General features: G+C 38.1%; 1 protein-coding gene across 5 annotated transcripts in view; it reads right to left on the bottom strand.

Moving 5' to 3' along the window:
• Positions 1–379: 379 nt before the first annotated feature.
• LOC113076246 (stAR-related lipid transfer protein 13-like) overlaps positions 380–22,209 on the bottom strand; it is a 40,976-nt gene continuing 19,146 nt past the window's right edge. For 4 of the 5 annotated variants that reach the window (XM_026248915.1, XM_026248923.1, XM_026248907.1 and 1 more), the window contains 13 exons: positions 15,904–15,975; positions 11,867–11,948; positions 9,699–9,762; positions 8,133–9,421; positions 6,967–7,140; positions 5,839–5,998; positions 5,553–5,751; positions 5,215–5,425; positions 4,853–4,964; positions 4,481–4,702; positions 1,718–1,935; positions 791–967; positions 380–705 (listed from right to left, as the gene is read on the bottom strand). In XM_026248915.1, the coding sequence (XP_026104700.1) occupies positions 588–705; positions 791–967; positions 1,718–1,935; positions 4,481–4,702; positions 4,853–4,964; positions 5,215–5,425; positions 5,553–5,751; positions 5,839–5,998; positions 6,967–7,140; positions 8,133–9,421; positions 9,699–9,762; positions 11,867–11,948; positions 15,904–15,975 (3,098 nt within the window). In that variant the 3' untranslated portion in view covers positions 380–587. The remainder of the gene's footprint in view (positions 706–790; positions 968–1,717; positions 1,936–4,480; positions 4,703–4,852; positions 4,965–5,214; positions 5,426–5,552; positions 5,752–5,838; positions 5,999–6,966; positions 7,141–8,132; positions 9,422–9,698; positions 9,763–11,866; positions 11,949–15,903; positions 15,976–22,209) is intronic. The other variant, XM_026248910.1, reaches the window with a different exon arrangement.

Below are 22,209 nucleotides of genomic sequence, written 5' to 3'. Positions count from 1 at the left end.
ACAGAATGCAAAGTACACAGGGAGCTCATATCAAACCCCCCCACCACCCCCATGTGTCTTATGACGTTATATATGTTTGGTGATTGACAGGTTTTCTTTGCAAGTTCTGCATTTCTGTGCAAGTAAAAAAGCAAAACTCGTTTACATCTACCCTGAGAATGAATGAGGTGTCTGACAAACCACACCGGATTATGAGAAAGAATTTAAGGCAAAGAAACAGACACGCTGCTTAACACAAACAGATATGAACACTCACACAAACAAAACACACATAAAAGATTAGACGCAGCGTCAACAGTATGATTGTGAGCTTAAGCTTTTTCACATTAATCATCCATGGCTTTTAAAACCCACAACAGGGGTTTTTTTTTTGTTTGTCTTTTTGCATAGTCCAACTACTTCTCTACACAGTACTGTCTTCTTTCTCATTAATTCCCAAACCCGTTAACCAAGCGGTTTAAAACCTTCTCTACTAATCTTACTTTTCCATCTTCTGACTTCCACGGTCACCCTGGATTCACAGCAGTGCTCTCACAGTTCTCATTCTTTCTCATACACGACAGTCTTAAGATTTAACCCCGTTGGGTTCAGAGTTTGGTCTCCGGTCCTTGTGCTCTCAGAACAGGGAAAGAACTGCGTATTTTGGCAACCTCCATTGCGCACAGATGGCCGAACACTTTATTATACCAATCAGGAGAGCGCCCCCTGTGGGATACAAACATGTAAGATTCAAATTAATAACGGACCTTTTAAATGAGTGATGTAGTGAGCCATCTGTAAAGTGTGTTACCGTAGGTCAGCTCTGCAATAGTGTGTGAGCCGAGACCGCCCCATTCCACATGGCTCAATAAAGATGCGTGATGTCAAGAGCACAGCCCGTAGTCCTCCCTCCAGCTGGACGTTATCATGATCCACAGAGGAAGACACAAGAACACACACTCCTTTTGGAAGATCACTACACCAACGTCTGCAACACAAAATGCTACATTTAGATCAGTGGGTCACAACCTGGAGGCCAGGGCCCACTAGTTCCCCTTTTCTCCACCAGAATAGATAATGTTCTGGATTGTCGGCCATGCGAACTGAAGCTGCGTGTTTCCACAGACTTGAGAAACGAATGGTGACACAACACTGCTGTGTGTTGTTTACCTCACTATAACCAGTCAAAAAGCAAACACTGCATGTCCTGGGAGCGATTCTAGTGAACTGACAGCTCTCATAACTGCCGGTACTCTCTTCAGTCCTGGCTGGAGTGATAACAAAATTGAAACTGCTGATTCAATCGCTCTCACACAGTGGCACAGTCCAAATCCGTGCCTCCTGGGATATGGCCCAGAACACGCTTTTCATTCAGTGAATGCTTCAAGAATTGGTAAAAAAAAAAACTTTCAAGGGGGCCTCAAAATGACTAAAAAGGTTTCAATGAATAAATTACTAAAGTAACAAAACAAACTTTGAAACAAATATTATATTAAAAATATATTAACACAAAATCACAAAAATAATAAAAATCCATCGCAATAACTTTAACGGAAGGAAACACCGTTCTGAAATCACAAAATTAATTTGTGGTTTATTTATATCAATTTGAATCCGAAAACATGTACTTTTTCAAGATTTTTCTGCTATGGCTCAGTTGTTAGTTATGGACGAAGAACAATAAAAAGCAAACTGATCACAACTAAAAAAAAATTGTAGTTTTTTTCCAGCTATATACCTGAGCACTATGAAGTTTCTGCGAGGATGTGGAGCCATGCTGTCTGTGATGTAATGGAAAACCTCTGTGTTGTTTTCCAGAGTCTCAATGACTCGACTGTGAAGAAGGTCTTCATCCCACAGGTGGCGCTCTCGCAGAACACGCTGCAGCACCACAGCTGGCGGAGCCTCGATCTCCACCGAAACGCGCCATAAACGCATCGGGTGCCCGTCTCCTACCTGCACACAAAATCGCATTAGATGTTAAGGGTCATGCCAAAACTACAATAATGAATTATAGCACACGATAATGCAGATGACTTTGAAAGTTCTGGAAGTGGTTCTGTAGTTTTTGGAAACACTAGAAAACTATGAGCTGATCAGAAGAGCATATCTGTGCATGTCTCACAGCGGACCACCACAATGAACTCTTTGGACTGATCCAGAGACTGAATCTAAGAGAGACCATTTCAGCAGGTGAGCTCATGGCAGATGGTTTAAGCCCCGGTTTGTGCCAACAGTTCTCATGGTGCTTGAGCGTCTGATATTTTCAGGTTAAATCTAAGGAGAGACAGTAGACTGCTACTGCCACAAGCATTAAATCTCCTTCCCCTGAGTGTAAGTGACAAGAGACAAGTAGAGTACATCTGTCTACTGTGGGCAGGCATGCATTAGGCTCCATGACTGATAGTAACTGTCCTGGTCTGACAAACAGGAGAAAAACAAGAAAAAACAATTCTAACAATACGACTCAAAATTCAAATCAATTTTCAATGCTTTACAAAATAAACGGATGGAATTAAAATGATATATTTTATAAATTAATTCTTTACATGTTTCTAAAAACGATAAACAATCCTCAGTGAAGTTGTTTGTGTCTCTACTGAAAATGTCTAGCATGACTGAAATTTGATAAATCAATACATTTCACACATATAAACCTCTTTTCTTTTTATGTTGACATAAGTTGTTATGAATCAGTGGGCAGGACTGGGAATCTTTCTCGAGAGATCATGAACACTATCACAATGGATTGGCATCAGCAAGAAGATTAAAAAAATATATATCTTTAAAGTGTTGTCATGTATTATGTAGTATAATGGTATTAACATTTTATTTGCTTTTGCTGTTCTGCAAAGTTTTATTCTGCAAAGTGGTCCTGCAAAATTGTTGCTTTAATCTGCCCTAAAACTGTATAACAGAACTGTAAATAACATTCAGAGCGAACACTTAAAGCATATTAACAGCACCTCCCATACGGATGTGTTTTATTAATGAACCAGATATCCCAGATAAATTCTGAATGTCTAGAAGAACAGCCAAAACCCATTAAGTGGTTTCTGAACCCAGAGGCGTGTTTAGAGTTTTGGGGGGCCCAAGCAAGTCCAAAAGAGCGCTCATTTAGAAAGATAATGATAAATTCTCACGTTCACACATTGTTTCTTTACAGAGGATGATTTTGTATTATAAATGTTCTGCTTATTAATCTGAAGAGTTTTTTACGCTCTCTCCCATCCAAAGACTGTAGAATCCCCTAATATCTTACAGGGGCTTTGTCCCGTCTCACTACTATCACACAAAATGGAGCAGAAATGTCATCAAAACATTCGTACAGTCTTGAAAACCCCATAAAGCTTTGGAAAATTCATAAAATTCAGAATAATACATCTCTTTTTTTTTCAGGGTTAGGATCTCAACTGAGAGATCACATCCTGCTTATTGTATTATAGTGACTATTTAATATAACATCTACATTTTTAATAAGGTTGGACAAGTTGCATATTAATTGTATGCAGTATACGAACCTGAAAGCATATTACATTTTTTGTGTATTTTGTTTCTCTCCATAATAATGTTTTAGATAAGGAAGTAGTATAGATACGGGTTCCAAACATAACCCTGAGCCCTGCCCAGGTCACATGACATTTTAGCAGTGACTTTCTCCTTTTCCAGGGCCACTCTGAAGCTGTAACTGATGAAGGACACTCAAAACGGTTTCATCCAGTCTCTCCAGGCCCAGTCACTGAAACCTGTAACCTTTATGCATAGTCACTTTGTTGAGGACAGCCTGCTGTAGGAAGATTTACAGCTATGCCATGCTCCTTTCCATTTCTTAATAATGTCTAAATTGATTTAACCACACTCTGATGGATATTTAGTGACTTGGAAATGTGCTCATGTCCATCCTAGCTTCATATCTTTCTATTCCTCTTTCAGAGTGGCTGAGAGTGTTCCTTTTTTCTTCACAGTCCAAAAGCTGCCACAATATTGACTCCCCAAACAGCTGCAGGGATGTATTTATGCATAAATGCAACATACAAAAAAAAAAGCTTTCTTAACCCTTTTTATAAATAAATAAATAAATAAATATATAATTATTATTAAAATCCACTGTGATTCACTGCTGCAAACGTGTTGCACTGTTTCCCTCTAAAGTATGCCCATGTTTTAAATGAGCATTCCAAAGTTTACGATGATTTTAAAGTTGGCATGAAATGAAAATATATTTTTAAACACAATGTTATTGATCTTATTCTGCAAGAATCTTCTATGCATGTTCAATCTTATTTTTGTTTTGACCTTTTATTAATCTCTAATTTAGTCTGGTTAAATTGCAATGCCTCCTTTCAAACAACAACCAATAGAAAGAAACAAGTCCCTATCCTACATTTTTCTTCCAATGCGTTTCACTCAGATGTATGTCAAAGTTCACTATGTGTGTGTGCGTGAGGCGTAAAGCTAAACTGCATCTAAAGTGCAGTAGTGCTTCTGTGAGAATCTCCACCTTTTTATAAGTCAGCTCAGTGTTGTCGGGGCCGTGGGCATGGTGCCAGCCTTTACTGCGCTCAGACGCCTCTCTGAGAAGACCCTGAATGTTGTCTTCTAGGTATACCCGGTAATCCACGGGCTCGCCGAGGGCATTCACCCCAAGCCCATGCAGAGGCAGCGGCTGAGCGTCAGCAGCCACATAAGAATTCCTAGACTGAAGCATCATTTCATGCGGGATCTGCAGAAAGAAAGTGTGACAGAAAGCTGATCAGCGCAAAAATGAGCTGCTCCCTATTCCACAGATGAATCCTGCCACTGCTAATGCGGACAAGACATGCTAAATGACATAAAATCAGAACTCAAACATCAACAATTTAAAAGTGGTTACCTGGAATAGTTTCTTGCATTCAGTGATCATGTGACTAAGACAGTGTGTGGCAGCCATGTTCTCAGTCAGGTCCTTGTGGTCTGGCTTGACTCCTCCCTTCCTGCTAATAAGCCTGTAACAAAACCCAACATAAACAGTGACCAAAGTAGAGAAAAACTGACAAGACGACAGATGATTTTCATTCCATGAAGGATCAGGATGCTCACAATAGACTATTAGTTGTTTTGGAAAATTGAGCAAGTCATTTCTTATTCCATTCAGTTACATCCAGGCTTTTCCATTGACTTTATTATGTTAGTTCACTTTTCTCGTAGGGACCTTGGCTGGTCCCGCAATGAAGACAAAAGCTGACTCTCACACACCTTGGTGAAGCGCCATCTTTCTTGGAGGCATTCAGGTGCAGTATGGAGGGTGCGAGACAGACTGCCAGATTCTCCGCAGTCATTTGGTTTTCCTGTGCAGATGCAATGTCGCTGAGGAAATAGAGCAACGTCTGTAGAACCTCTCTGTTCTCATCTGGCAGCAGAATCACAGCTGCTTGCACGGCCTGTAAACGCTGCTCCGCTGGAACGACTACACACACACATACACACCGGGGAGTGAGCTGTAGAGCTGATTGAAGCAATGATGAGTTTGGCTCATAAAAAAATTAACTTGCAAGCATTTAAAAAAAATGTGAGGCTGTGTGTGTGTCACTTACACTGGTACGCATGCAGAAAGGTGTCTGTAAGTTTGGAGGTGAGCACGGGTTCAGGCAGATCCCTAAAGTACTGTTTAATCAGGTCAGCCACATCATAGGCTGATTGGCCCTGGTAGGTCACATGATCGGGGGAATTCTCATTGAGCTGCCTGAGGGCCTGGATTCGGGATTTAACCCCTGATTTCCGGAATATTCCCACCTGCAGAGAAGAATTGGAGATAAGACGCAGAAGTTTGGGGGGAGTGTGTTTATGTGACTGTGTGAGTGCCTTTGCTTCCATACACACCTTTTCTAGACACTGGCTGCGTAGGTATCTCATGGCCTCCTGGATGCTCTGAGGCAGAGGCTGACCAGTCCGCTGGACGTTTACGCTTGGCGGAACTCCGAACACATGTTTATCTTTGTAATCTGGAACTTTGGAGCGCTTCATAAATTTTGGGACCACCCTGACCAATGACAGAGAAATAAAGGATTCATTATATTTGATTTCAATCTCCAGCACAAAACTTTGGAAGCATCCAATTATTGATGTAATTATTTACTGACTAAGTTTTATGTTTACATAGACAAATATATGGCTATGTAATATATTCATGTATAAATGAGGAAAGGAGGTTTAAAAAGCACACAGAACAAGAATCCAATATATGGATGCCCAGAAAAAATCCTGCAAGGTCATATCATTGCAAGATAAATTCAAAATCACCGCAGCAGGCTGTAGTGAGTGAGCAAGAGCAAATGGAATTGCAGTATGTATGTATAAACCCTGTGAAAATTGGATCTGTTTGCGGTCTGTGACACGGACGCTGGACTTTAAAGGTGGGGTGTGGACGAAAGAGGAAAGATGATGCCTCCTCAGTCACTGGTGCAGAATGAAATGAATCATCTTTAGATCTGCGAGCCATGACAGTGTCTGATAGACCTATAAGCTTCTCATCATCAGAAGTCGTTTTCGGCAGCTGAAGTTTCAAATGGACAAATGCAAAAGTTATTTACACTCCGTTTCTACAATGCCAAATAGAAAATGTCTGGAGAACGGAGAGTGTGTGTGTGCATGTATATCTGCATGTGTGCACATAAACAGAACTGTAATTTTAGATCTGTTGGCAGAGGTGGATGGAATTAAATTTTCATAAGCAATAAAAAGCCAGCAGTGGAACAGATAGAGGGAGACTGAAAGATGCTGTCATTTACCACATCTGTCAGAGCTGATTTTACTCAACTGACTGTGTCATTAAAAAACACCTTTGGCAGAAATGAGATTTCCTGTGTCAGACATAGAGCATTAATGCCACAACTGACCTTTTGAGTCAGAGAATGTGTCCAATGCATCTGCATTTTTGGGGAGAGGAACATGCCTTGAGGTACCATCTTGTGGGTTTTTTAGAAAGTGTGTGACAATGTGCTTTCTCACCAATTCCAGCCGTGTTTGCCGGTGTCTGTGTGTTTCTCCAGGATGGCGGTCAGTCGTAAAAGGCTGAATTTCTGCAGCAGGTTGAGTTGGGCAGCTGACTGCCTGTTGATTTCTAATGATGCTGAGGTCAAGCTCGGACGATGAGAGTTCTGGAAACTGTGCCAGCGCAACTTTCTGAGGATAGAGAAATGGGTGGAAGAAAGGGAAGAGTGAGGAAAAACAACAACAAAATCATGGACCGATGGATATAAAGGCAGGCACATTCACTCTCTTGGATGTAAGAGACGCATGTAAACTTCCTGAAATAGAATGTACCTGACAAAATACCTCTGGTGAATGATACCACAAACTGTAATTATGTTCTTGATAAAGTCTGATTTTAAGAAAAAGTAAATTTGCTTAAAATAGTAATGTGCCTGCCTCCTTCCCTCTTCTGATACGGACTCCAGTCAGTGTGTCGCTCTAAGAGCAGGTTTAGGGTGCACGAAACCCTGTAATGACACTGAGTGTGACCGGTGTCAATCTGATTCAGACACTCATCCATATGTTCTGGACCTGCTCTGCCTCTCAGTGCAATTTATGTGAATTGTACTCAATGCTTTTCTTTCCTTTCCTTTTTTTTATGCACTTAAAAAAAATAAATAAATAAATGTTTTGTAATGTATCTTAAAAACTAAAAATCATACAAAAAAAGAAAAAGAAAAAAAAGTTATGTCTTATTTTCAGAATGTACATGTTTATGGGTCTTATCAAACTGGCACATTTTTCTTGTTTTAAAGCATAACATTTGGTGAGGTTTACTGTAAAAAAAAAAAAAAAAAAAACCGCCAATAGGATAACTGTAATTACAAAAATAGATATATACAGTTATCTTGCACAATTTTGCTTTATAAAGTAGTAAATAAATCTTATTTTAAGAATGTTTAGATATCTTTTATTGCAAGTAAGATAAAAATCCTCAGAGAAAAAGTGGTTTTCCAGTGAACAGATTTGGCTTACCCCAGGGTTCTGTAATAGGTCCTGTAATCTTCATCAGTGATGAGATTTCATAAAGTGGAATTATGTTTTTAATAAGAAAAAAAAACTCCTTGTCTTGATAACAAATGTGGACAAGCTAGAATTTACTAAATGACTCTTACATTAATTTAACCATCAGTTTTACTCACCTGCTGGGTCTTGTGAGTGATGCCCCCACCCCTGAGTCCCTCCTCTCTCTCATTTCTCCTTCTTCTCCTTCATTGACAGAGTTTCCTGGACTATCATAATCGCTCACTGTTGTCCCAACATCAGACATTGATTGCTCATCATAGTTCAGACTACTGGGCAAAGTTGTGTCCGCTGTGGATTCGGTCTCCACATTCGATTGGTCTTGTGTTTGAATGCCGAGTGAGCGCGACCATTCATCAATGTTTTGCTGTAGCCCATGTACATGCTGTAGAATGTCATCTAGATGCTTGAAAACTTTCTCTTTTCCAGGGTCAAAGATGTCACATGGATTGCCTGGTGTCTCTGGGACATTATCGTAAATGCTTCCAATTGAGCTTCTCCTCCCAAAACCTGAGAGAAAATCTTGCGACACACTGCGAGTAACACTTCCATCCAAAGACAGGTCTCCATCATCTCCTGCCCAGTCAACATGGTCAGGACTTTGAGAAACCGAGAGCGGACAGAGACTTTCTATTGAGAGAGACTTGGGGAAAGTTCCAGGCTTGTGGTCAAAGGGCAGGTGGACCAAACGATCCTCTTTCCTCTGACGGTTGACTTGATTGGGTAACTGGTAGTCTTCCAGGTAAAGGCATGATCTTTGAGGCTTGTGCACTGGCTCTTGAGTGCGTTCCTGGCTAATGATACTGCGGCATATCGTATGTGACTTCCATGCCACATCTTTGGCAATTCTGCCCTTAATTTTAGTGGTTTGACCAGGCAAACTTGAATTGGATGTACAGTGCAGACCAGAGGGTGGCTGGTGTTGGGTTGCCTTTGAAATTTTCTTAGGAACGGTCGCTCTCTCACAATCCCGCTTCTTTACTGATTCCTTCCTCCTTAAAAAAGATCTAGATCGACGCTTCGGCTTCTCTCTTACAGACGGCAAAGATGAGGAGGATCCGGTGTCATCCTTTTCATCTTGGCCTGTTGAGACGCAAACTAGCGATGCACCCTCACCCACTGTGATGTCGCTAAAAGCTGCAACCTCTGGAGAAGTAGTTTGCCGTGCACTGTCTAAGCTCAAACTGCTAGCACTGAGGTCGGAGGTCAGCGAGGTGACTTCTAGGAGACTAATGTCACTCAGCACGCTGTCACTACTGCCTGAGGGTCGGAAGGTTGAGGCCAGGTTTCCAGGGGGGACAGGGGACGGTGAGAGAGTGCAGAGACGGGACCAAGTTTTACTCTCACGCTGAAATGCCCAGCGGGAGCTTAGGGCACACGAGTCATCCTCCTCCGAGTCCTCACTCTGCTGACAGTAGCACATAAACACGCACACTTAGATAATGAAAAGATTTCTCCATTTTTGAAAGTATTAAGAAGAAAATTGGCAAACCGAGTGTATCAGAATTCACTCTACTAAAAATAGTAAAAACCCAAGGGCATAGATGAGTTTTAAAAGGATTGTTAAAATTAAGTTTAAAAGATACTATCTAGTGGAAGTCAAAACTGATGAAAAGAGACAAGCAAAGAGCAATCACAGATCACATAATTGAATTAGAAGCGGATGGTGTGTTTTTTTTTTTTACCTGTTTACACTGGAAATGAACCTCTAAGCTCATCGCAGCACATTTGTTCAGGGTCGTTAGCCTCCTAAACACACACGTAGACACAAGGAGAAGAATATTTGAGTGCCGTAGGATTTTAATTCACATGATATTTGCTTGTATAATTCTTGGTTAGTGGGGCGGGTTGGCACAGTGGTTCAAATTTGTGAAAATACAAATCTTCACAAATATCGACATCGGAGAAAAATCTTTTTTTTGTAAAACGTACACCAAGGGAATAAATGCACAAAGTCACAAAACCAAAGACAAAATTACAAAGTGAAAGAGTGATGCAAATATGGACTATTTAGCTTAATTTGTTGTTATTCTCTCAGCAATGTATCGAAGCCATAAGTTAATTCAGTAAGTGTGTTTTTCTTGAGGTTGACTGAGGTCTGATGATGCTCCCAGGTCAACTGCATAAATACCACACTTGACAGAGTGCTCTATGAGCCCATCTTTTCTAGAATAGCTTGAACTTGACACCACTCTCCCTCCATCTGTGCCCGATCAGCTCCAACATGACAGGACTTTTGTTAGAGGTAGAGAGGCATTCATCACCATGTCATTATCTGATTATCATTCTGCTTACAGTCGATGTGAGTGGCCTTGAAAGCATACATGTAAGTGATGTGTTCATGAGCATTTGGCCCTCTCTATGTGCCTGTCTAGGTGTATATGTAAGAAGATGCATTATCATCACATATATGAATGTCACCTCATGATTTATCTGTGAAAATCGTCAGAGTTGAAGTACAAACACTGTGAGAGGCAGAGAAATATAGCCCAAACCAGCCAATGTGAGCAAGAACTATCCATTTTGACTGATGGAGTCAATTCGCACCAATGATCACAGTAGTTACACGCATAGGCCTAGTCACACCATAGTGTTTGGCAGGAGTGGCCACAGGATTTCTTTTGGACATAATGCTTTTTCTGCATGACGGACCAAAACTAATCCTAGAAAACAAACACACAAGAGGAGAGTGTGTTCACTGTGGCATTTGAGAAAGATGACAAAAGTGTGTGAGATTTTGTGCACATCAATATATTAAACGAATTACTTGGTAAATAATAATAATAATAATAATAATAATAATAATAATAATAATAATAATAATAATAATAATAATGGGTAAGATGACAATAAGAATAAAGAGCATTATCAATAGGTTAGCAAAGCGCAAATATTCACAAAATATTTTTGCTCTGTGCATCATTGGATTCGATTTTTGATGGTGTGCTTGTCTGCTGAATGCAAGCCGCTTTGGACAAAGCTATCTACCTAATTTAACATCTTTTCCCACACTCATACACCTAACAGAAGTTTTTGCAGCTGTCATTTGATGGTGTTGTCATATATTACATTTTACATTCAAATTAATTTGAATTATGGAAGTTGAATTAATCAATTAAATGTCCTCGTTTCTTTCATCAAGCGCCTGAGGCTGTTTTTAGTTTAGGATATCAGTTTAGTATTGTCACTAGCATTGAATCCAAAATTTTGGGCACACAAATATAACTGCATTTTCTTCACAGCTTTAAATATAGATAACTATGGACATGCGATGCGTATACTTTAGAGTTCTAGTATTTCAGATTCAGCTGTGTGTGTGTGTGTGTGTGTGTTTGTGTGTTTCAGTTCTCTTAATTATTCAAACCACCCTAATATTTTTTTATCAGTAGCTAGCAGCCAAGCATAGTGTGTGTAACTAGCCAGTGTGGGACAAATGGTATTCAATCTCCATCTCTCTCTTCTTCTATCACCTTAGGACCAAGTGACAACAGTTGCACCCTGGGAAATATAATTTCCCCCTCTTTGTTTATTCCTTATCTTTTAGAAAAGGCCATTCGCTCCAATGTGACTTCTGCAGGTGTGACCGGTCACTTAATCACTTATTCCACATTGAGATGCGAAAAGAAAGAATAAAGCTGAGAATAAAAAGGAAATATACAGAGCAATACAGCAAGGCCTGCTGACACAAACGACCCATCGCCAGGGTGATGAGAGATGGATAATAAAATGGCAGATACCCCCTCATGACATGTGACTCATATTATTAAAAGTATGTCATAAACACATTATTATGGATGGAATATTTTTAAAGCACTGTAATTAATATTTAAGTGAAACCGCAATGGTTTCTCACCTGCATAATGCCTTGAGAGAGTCGTGATCCAGAAACTCATGGTCTCTCGTCACAGCAGAGATCTCAATGGGGAACAGAGAGGCTGGGGGCACACAGGAAGTACCACAATTAATTACTTCATTCAACTTTATAACGGGGTTATTAAAACCTACAGAGAGCAAATGTAACAATCCAGTGGTCAGTAAAAGGGATAAAGAGGGGGGAAAAAAGGAAGGAAGATCACACAAACAACTTTAACCCTTACACAATGCAGACAAAAAGTGTTTGCATGTGGTAATGAACATGCACAAAATGAGAAAATCTTGAAACTGAGTTTGAGTTGTCAGAGTATGTGCATTGACAAAACACTAATAGCAAATAAACATTAGCATACATTTACATCAACATATATAAAATTGATATACATATTTCTTGTATGCATTAAGTATTGTTCAATTTGCTGACTAGTTGCTTTATGCTGTGTTAAGGTGTACTTGAGTTTTATGGAAGGCAAGGCACTGATAAAATGAAAATTAGGCTAATATTACTAATTTTATTATTACATTCAAACTGTTTGGCATCCTAAAACACCAGTGTGAGTGTGAACTAAAAAGAGGTTGGACTTCGCTTTAAAGTCCAGGAAGTCAAAACAGCCGATGCAAACACTTAGAATCTAAATTTTCTTTCAGGGTGACAGAGGTCCACCCCAAAAACTACACCTTGCTCTGAAATAGAACAGAGAGACAGAATGTGAGTGTGGTGTGTGTACACCTGTGTATTGTTTGTGTGTGTGTGTGTGTGTGTGTGTGTGTGTGTGTGTGTGTGTGCGTCAATAATGCTGAGGTGCCCCGTTTCCAGCTTTTGTTTCAACCTCCTTCCCCTCTGAGCTGCAGGTCCAACTAATGACAGTTGTGCAGTAAGATTGCCAGAAAGAACTCAGCTCACACCACAAGAACAAAAGAAAAACAAATCAACCTGCTGCCAAACAAAGTCACACTTAAGTCAAACTAGGCATTTCTACAGTATGCAATACAGCACGACACATGAAGTGTCAGTGTGAATTTAAAAGCTGCCATTTCTTTTGTTTATCTGAGAACAAGAAGCTATTTGTGTCTCTTCCTCTCAAAATGTCTTGGTTATGAGTGTCCTTATCACAGGAGTTCAAGAAACACCAGCAAGTTTTTTTCCTTACACACAGTCAAACACTTCTTAAAGGGTTAGTTCACCCAAGAATGAAAACGTGTCCATCTTTTACTCGCCCTTGAAGCATCCTGTGTGTAAGTGACTTTCTTCTTTCAGAATAATCCAATCAGAGTTTAAAAATATTAAAAACTGTCCTTGCTCTTCAAAGACTTTCAATGAGGTAAGCGGGTGTTTGTTATCAACAGTTCAGAAGACGTGAAATAAAGTATGTGCATCTGTAATGAAACATGCCTCACATGGCTCTTGGGGCTGAATAAAGGCCCCTTCTCTGAAGGAAATATCCAATCAGTAGTGAACTCCAGACACTAATGAACCGATAACAAAAATAGAGCACCCAGATCACTTAAATGCATTTAAGCATATAAACAGTATAAAAAAAGTCATTTTTCTCTTTTGAAATGCAGTGGCTTGAGGGTTGGGGGGTTTAGGGAAGCCTGACCGATCTGTTTGTTAATGCGGCAATTTAACCTTAAAATGCAAGTGACAACAAATGTCCTCATTTATTTTCCCAATAAATCAATGTTTATTGCCATACGGTTATTACACATAGGCCTATTTTCAAAAGCTGCAAAGAGACCAAACAAAAACCCAGCAATGACTATTGAGCTTTTAATGGAGCATCAGGGGATGATACAGAGATAAAAGTGGGAAAGTGCTGACTGTGATGCTGAAACTGGACATCAACACACAACAGAGATCACAGAATGCCTCAGCACTGACCTATACAGAATCAGAGCAGTTTTTCTGTCATCAGTCGCTGGATCAGAGTCTTGCTATTTTTTACATCACATCATCTTTTAAAGTTATTTTTATTCAGATGTCCAGAGGATGAATGAATCCAAGTTCGCTTTGCTATACATTGTTTAAAAAAAAATCCAATACAGGACCTACGACGTGGACAGCGGGAATGTCTTGGGAACTGGCGTATCATTAATTCAGCACATCTCTGTTTCTGTCACAGCCAGCGTGGGTCAGGGCACTGCCAGCTTAGTCTGTGAGAGGCAGCAGGAAAATACACAACTCTTTCAGAGGAAGCCAAGCCGATGACAGGTGCTTGTCAGGATGCTTACATGAGACAAGTGAACGGAAGTGCTGCTGCATTCGGCTTTTACATTTTTTATCAGTGTGCAGGTGGCAGATATGATAGTTATTTGTTTTAGAGAAGCACAAGGAATTAATAAGTTTGATTAGCCATTTAAAAACAACATTAATATTATATATATATATATATATATATATATATATATATATATATATATATATATATATATATATATATATATAACTGATAAATTGATAATATTAAAATTACTGAAAAACAAATAAATAAAAATAAACACTAAGAACTAAAATTAATCATGTACATCACCATATTGTGCTGTATGAAATATGGTTAATCATTTAGCAATTTGCTAAAGGTTACATTTAACATTGTTATTATTAAAAATGGAAAAATATTGCTAATATCAGCTGATAATCATTTTGGCAGCCTGTTATTATAATGCATCCCAAGTTCTGCTTTTAACTTGTAACAGCATCCTTAAAGGCAGTACTCATGCTGAGAGATGCTAAAAAACAGAAGGATGCAATACAAAACCCTGTTTGTACAGTAGTTGTTAGTCAGATTTCATTTTTGACAGGAATAAAAAGGAGGCTGCGAGTGATAAAAGTACAGCGTGTTCGAAGCATTGTAGCTGATGATACATCCTTCCAAAGGACTTGTCTTTCATTTAAAAAAAACGATTGAAAAGACCCGCTAAAAATAGCTAAAATAGAGTTTCTGTATTTTGTTTTTTTACAGATTAGTAAAAAATAATATTTTTAATGGATTTGTATTAGTATTAACAGCATACTCTACCAACTGTACTGTAAGTTTAATGTAAGTTAATGTAACTGTACTGTAAGTTAATTTAAGCATCACAATTTTGGGATTTGCTAAAGATTGCATTTAACGGTGTTATTAAAATATTAGTACCGTATTTTAAAAGATTTGATTTAAGAGAGTATTAGATGACAGTTGTCAAAGGTAATCCAAATGTGAAATATCTAAATGTTTACATTGTGCATGCCTAGTGTCACACAAAGCTATCACACAGTTTAAGAAGACTTGGAATAAAGTTGTGAAACTTTTATAACACTTTGTGCTTTATTTTTTGCCATTGTGGAACTTGAAAGCACCTGTCCTCATTCACTATCATTATATGGAAAACAGGTGACCGGGAAATTCTTTTACATTCCGTGGAAGAAAGTAAATCAGAGGGTTTGGACTGACATGAGGATGAGTAACTGATGACAGAATTATTATTATTATTTTTTTTCGATTTGAATCTGCCAATTATTTAAAACTAAAATTCATTTCTCCCAGAATTATTTCTGTTTCTATTACCCGTTAACTGAGCCAGCATGAACTTTCCAGATTTGTTAAACATTAGTTTATGTGAAATGGCACAAATCAGTCTCTGGTTGGTTATGGGGCAGGCCAGCAGGACTAAAATAAGCTCTGAAAGCACCTGTGTTGGCTGCTTCAGAGCAGTGCTGTGAAACTCATACTGGTTCAGCATGGCTTTACACAACCCAGAAGGGATCTGAACCAAAAGCCATCGCATGAATTTCTCCAATCACTAAGCCTCAAACAAAATAATACTGAAGCTTTCACATCCATTCAGTCATGGACATGAACAGAAACAAAGTTGGAGGGAGGATCTCTGCACCTTTCTAAAGCAACAATATGGAGGGAAACCAGAAGAAAAAAATGAGTCACACAAAGGAGCAGAGCTAATGGGCATAAGAAAGAGACAGATATGGTGTGGAAATGGAGAGATGAGTGGACTTTTGTGGGATGAGTTCTGAATTACCTTCATATAGCTGAGCATACTGAGGAAACCCTGCTGCTCTGAGCCAGTCACAGGCCTCCTTCGCCTCCAGCTCTGAAACAGTAAAAGAGTGAAATTAGATAATATACTCTTTCAGTAGGGTTAATTCAAGAAAATGACAAAATTAATGAAAAAGACATTAGCACAAATAAATACAAAAAGGACGAGCCCACATTTTGTTGTTACAACATGTGCCTCCAAAATGCCCCAAAAAAGAAAGGTAAACATACAAATAAACTCTGATTTATTAACAAAATATAAAAAAATGAAACAAACGAGCGCTTATGTAACCATCAGTAAAGTCAGTGGTGTAGTGTAATGCTGGCCGCACACTAGACCATTTTAATAGTCTGGGCTGATTTTAAGCCTGATTTGCATCCCTAAATGATCAGGGGGTGTGGCCCAATTCGCGGCTTTTCGCAGACAATTTTTTGTCCAAAAATATACTCTATGTGGTATGATAATTTATCTGCTCCCAATCGAGTCGGAGCATCGATGAACTGACCCTTGATCGGGCTGCCTCTGACGTGATCCCCACAATAGCCAATAAGAGCGAGCAAAGTGTCACCAACCGGATGTTTCATGCTTCTATAGCTCAAACTTAGCAGCCACAAACATGCCACGAAAGCATAGAACGTCATCCATATTCTTTTTTATATTTCCTTTTTCACTGTGAAACAGAACACGGGCCAGGAGAGCCAGCTGACAATGTTGATTGTCCTATTTGTTTTTCCTGTCTAGTCACGTTTGATCTTGCGAGCCTCCGTGAGATCAAGTGTCACTGTGAAATCGTTCCTACAATCATCAAGTGTGTGGTCTCGTGGTCTGCTCGAATCATCTAGTGTGTGTGTTCAGAGGATTAGAAGGCTAAAAATCACTTTTGGGGGGTTGATCAACGCATACCAGATTGTCACTAGATCATCATTCTTCATAGAAATGTATCATTCTATCAATCATTATCACTTGATTAAAATAAAACCAGAATCAGACTTGATTTCTTTACCATTTCACTACGTAAAAGAGCTTCCCCCTTGGTCCGTTCAGCACTGGGCCTGGTGCGACCACACCAAAAGAACCCCACTTAGGGTGACCCTGATCCCACCTGACATTAAAGTATTTAAATAAACTTTTATAATGCAATAATTAAACATTCAATCTTAAAATGAATGAAGAAACAACATAAAAACAGTATATATTTAACATTTGTTTTTACTGAAGGCGAGTATAACTAATACGAATACTACTACTGGTGTCTCTGTGAAATAGTTTTCCCCGCTAATATTTAACCATTGACTATAGCCATTCAACATTACAGTATAATTGAGAACTTTCCATTTTAACATTTAAATAACTTCTAACATTCTTCACATTAGGGCTGCACAATATTTAATAGGAATCCGGTCAGTAAAGCTGGTTCTGTAATAAGCAGTAAATCTCCATCACCTTCGCAAAACATTATCATATTTTGCGCAGCTCGTAAGTTACAACGACTTCACATTAACCCATTATAAAAAAAAATACATATTTACCTGTGCCCTTCAGCAAGTAGGAAATAAAGTTATCAATAGACATGTGCCGGTATTCGGTAATGAGATGTATGACGGTAATGAATATGCACAAAATTGTTATTGTGGGCACTTCTAGATACCGTGAATAATTATATATTATAAATTATTCAGAATTTGGAATACATTTTAAGAATAATATTCTCATCAACTTGTCAAAATGCAGAACACCGCTGTATGCTGCTTGAAAGACACGTGTGCGCTCTGATGTAAACAAGCACGCATGAGAAGCACATTAGAAGCACGTGAGAGACGTGTTGAATGAAAGCACATTCACTCTCGGACAGCAGATGGCGCTAAACTGCAGAAAAGTCCTTACCCTGGAAACCCCAAAAATAAACCAGCTGGACTAATTTCTAAAACATATTTAAATAATTTTAAATAGCCATTCAGATTTTGTTGATTTCCTATGGTGTTCATCACAGCATCAGAACTTAATATTAAGATATATTAAACGTAAATATTTAGGCTAAATACGCCATTTATTATCAAACTTTTTTTCCATTTTAATCTGGACTACAATATGCCCTAGACATTGTTTGAAAGTGTTTTGATTCTTTATTGTTCATTCACACTTTACATCAGGTTACACTTCATTAGTTAACATTAATTCATTAGTTAACAAACTGCCAATAATAAAAAAAAAAATCTTCTGAAGATTCATTAATCTTAGGTATTCCAATATTTAAGAACACATTGTTAAAATCGAAGGTTGCAACTGTGTTAAGGAGTTAACAAGAACCAAGATTTAGTTTAAGTATTTTTTTTTAACTAAGACTAATAAGTTCTGTAGCAAATGTAGCTATTGCTAATTGTGAATGTTAATGCATTAACTAAGGTCAACTAATGAGGTCTTATTGTAAAGTGATATGGATTGGTCTTTATAGTTCTTTTGCAATTTAATGTGTAAAACTTAACTTTATATTTGTATTGCTTTATTGTATTTATATGTTCAGTTCTTTTTGTAAAAGAAAAAAAAGTGATTTAACCTGTTTTATGACCACTTATTTAAAACTAAAATTTCAATACCGTGATAATACCGTATACCGTGATGAAAGCATTAGCAATTTATCGCAACAGGAAAATTTGATACTGGCATATCCCTAGTTATCAAACACTAAATTGCAATAAACACTTATCCTATTTATCCTATTTAAGCTGAAAAAGTTCTTGATTTCCTCTTTTTTTCTTTTGTTCTATGATTAACAGACATCACAGCAGCTGGGCTACAGTAGTTTACACAGTAACTGCAATGTAAACTACGGTTTACTTGCATTAATGGACTGACTTGATGGCCAGACCTTAAGCAAACATAAAACAAACTAAAGTGACTGGCCCTGAGAAAATCAATCCTGACATTAAAGTTTCTCATCTGCCTCCATCTGGACACTATCCACTAAATCGGAGATGCAATGAAACAGATCCCATTATCATCTCATTAAAAACATGATTTAAAGCTGTCCGAAGCAGTAGTATTTCTACACAGGAATTAAAATAAAAGAGAAGGAGATAGCCAGAGAGAAAATGGGAGATTCCTCATGTCATTAATATTCCAGTAGTGAACTCCATCATTAGATTTACCAGGGCACAAGAGAAATTACCCACTTCATGTTTTAGGAGCCAATGAAAGCTCTTTGATTTTGTTGGTGTCTGAGTGACAGAACAAATCAGTTTAAAAAGCACTAGTAAAAAACACACTAAATATTCTCCTATATCAGTAATTTGCCTAGAAAGTACTGAGGTACTGTTTGATGTACATTTGGGGAAGGAGCGAAGGAGTTTTCAAATTGAATAAAGTGATTTGGAATTGGATAGCAAAAAATGGGGATTTATTTTGCTGAAACTAATAAGCCAGACAGAGTGTAAAATATATGAGTGGTACATCAGAATATGCATTTAATGAAACCGTGATTAACTTGAAATGTTGTCCTCTAAAATGTCAAAAACGCTTTTCTCTTTGTGCAGTACAAACAACAATTTGAGAATTTCTTAAGTAGGCCACATTAGCATAAAACTTCTAAGTGTACACCATTAACATCTGGGAAACTATCAAATCCATGCATGCACTGACTAGATAGCCAATGACAATGCTGTGTGAGGCAAGACGTAGGAAACCAACATTTCTCAACAGAATAACTGTCAATCAAAACAGTAGCTTTGGCACAATCTTGACGTTATGACTATTAATATAAAAAAGTGATAATTTATAGGCGTTTAATCCATGTGAGCCAAAACAAATCCAAAACAATAATAGACGGCTTGCAGATGTTGTCAGTAACAGTCTTTGTATTCATACGCAGACTGAGCTGATATGGCTGTCAGGGTGAGTTGGGCTCTGAAACTCAGGCCTTTTTATAAAAGCAGGCTGCTGAAAGCCCTTAAAGACAATCTCTGGCTCACTGGAATAGATATGGATGAAATGACATTCTAAAATTAGGGATGCACGATAATATCGGCACAACATCGGTATCGGCCGATAAAAGCTTAAAATGACCATTATCGGTATCGGCCGATATGAATATTTCTGCCGATGAGCCAAACCGATATTCTCCAAGTGAAATAATTGACCTGTTTTTCAGATGTGAATGTCTGTCTACATTTGTAAAATAATAAATTTATGGTAGAATCAATACAGAAGAGATACATGGATTTCTCTTCAGTAAAATTAAAGTTTAAATATATCAGTATATATTTGTAAATATATCAGTATATATTTGTATATATATCGATATCGGTATCGGCATCGGCCAAAATTATTTAGAAAATATCGGCATATCGAATATCGGCCAAAATCCAATATCGTGCATCCCTATCTAAAATATATCATATTACACAAACAACCTAAAAAGATCATTTCCATTTACAACAAAAGCACAAGGAAATGAAGGTGAAAAGTGAAGAGTAAAACAATAGTGTTTTTTTCCCAAAGTTGCTGGACACCAAATGCAAATTTATAGTTTCAAATGTCAGGAGAACTCCGAAATGTCAGATGTCAAAATGTTTGCGTAAATCTGCATGTGCATATGAACACAAATGGTCACGTACAAACACTTTTCATTGCTGTGATCAGATCAGCTTTGTCCGTTTCCTTCCTCAATGCTCTGCCCCTTCAGCATTCCAGAACTCCCTGACTCCCAGCAGTGCTTTGGGATTTTCCCCCCCAGACGCCGACATTTCTACTGCCTCTAGATCACACACTTAAAGTAAAACACACTGTCTAACACCATTCAAATGTCGCTTTCCATCTACAAATATGATATGTGGCATGTGAAGAGTTGCATAAGTATGAGCTTTTCAGAACTCAATAACTATAACAAGACTTTGCAGTTTAACTGGTATACAGTATTTCAAGATTTGAATTGGATTCTTTGTTTCTTATTGAAATGAACAAAACACAAAGCTTACAGCGATTACTGGATAGGATCATGCATCAACTGGAAATACCATAGCTTTTAAAATCAATATCAAAATTAAAATGTTTTTTTGGACATCCAAAAATACCCCACACTGCTGATTTGAATGTAATTTTTCAGCGAGGGATGGAGATTGGTGGTATAAGCCTTGGTTCTCTCTGATATCTTCTTTGCTTCATACATATGTGACACTAGCTGACAAATCTGACAGACATTTGAGGAGGAAAGGATTTCTGTACATGCTCTTGACATTTCCTATCCGGATAATTTTTTTCAAATATCGTAAATAAGAAAATGTACATAGTATAAAAAACATAAATTTTCAATTATAATACCATGACATTTCCCAGAAGCCGGTATACCACTGCTACTGAATTTGAGTTCTTCATCATTAGATTACATTTTTTCTTCATGTCACCAACCAACAGTTAATACTATTTTATTAGTAAGTTCAGGAATAGTCAATGGTAAAAAAAGAGATTCACAGAGAACATCAAGACAGGCATAAAACATGAACACTCCTGTAGCCTCTTCTCATCTCAGGAAAGATGGAAACCCCCTAAAGTAAAGTTTCTTTTCCCTCTCCTTCTCCACTACCCCTCCCTCCCGTTTCCTTATGCCACCCCCTCCGGTCAATAAACAGGAAGTCCAAAGCGTTATAGTATAAAAATGAAAAATTAGTGGCTAATGGGTGGGGGTTCTGTGGCTTAGCATGATGACTGAGAATTACATTTTAACTTACTATAATTCTCCTCGCCTAGTAAAATCTCAGAGCATAATAAATTTATGATGTTCTTCCCTGTGGGCAGGACACATCTGAGAAAGCTCAAAGTGACAGCAGGGCAGAGATGGTCACCTGTGCTCAAAAAAGTGGGTTTCCCGACCAAAGTGGCCCTCACAAACATCTTTTTGTGAAGCTGATTTAATAACACACATTGTTTTGTACTGCAGATGTTAAACTCATGAATTCTTAAAGATTATAAGATTTTATTAATTTATTAGGGGTGTAAGAAAATATCAATACATGTATCGCGATATTTTGTTTGGTGATACTGTATCAATTCTCAAAAAGGTAATAATCGATAAAAATAATAATAATAATAATAATAATAAAATTTTTAAAAAAGACTAGATGCCTGTCTTCATCTCTGAACAAATCCTGAGTGACAGGAAATACTAGCATTACAGCACGCCACTAATGTTAACGCTAATGTAGTTTGCTGCTAGTAATGGAGGGTGAAATAATTTTCCCAGTTCATGTTTCGGTGTACAAAGTTGAAGTGTGCCGTCAATTGGCCTTGTGTTGACGT

Source organism: Carassius auratus, chromosome 5, assembly GCF_003368295.1.
Source record: "Carassius auratus strain Wakin chromosome 5, ASM336829v1, whole genome shotgun sequence".
Classification (NCBI taxonomy): Eukaryota; Metazoa; Chordata; class Actinopteri; order Cypriniformes; family Cyprinidae; genus Carassius; species Carassius auratus.
This window is presented reverse-complemented; position numbering and strand designations above follow the sequence as displayed.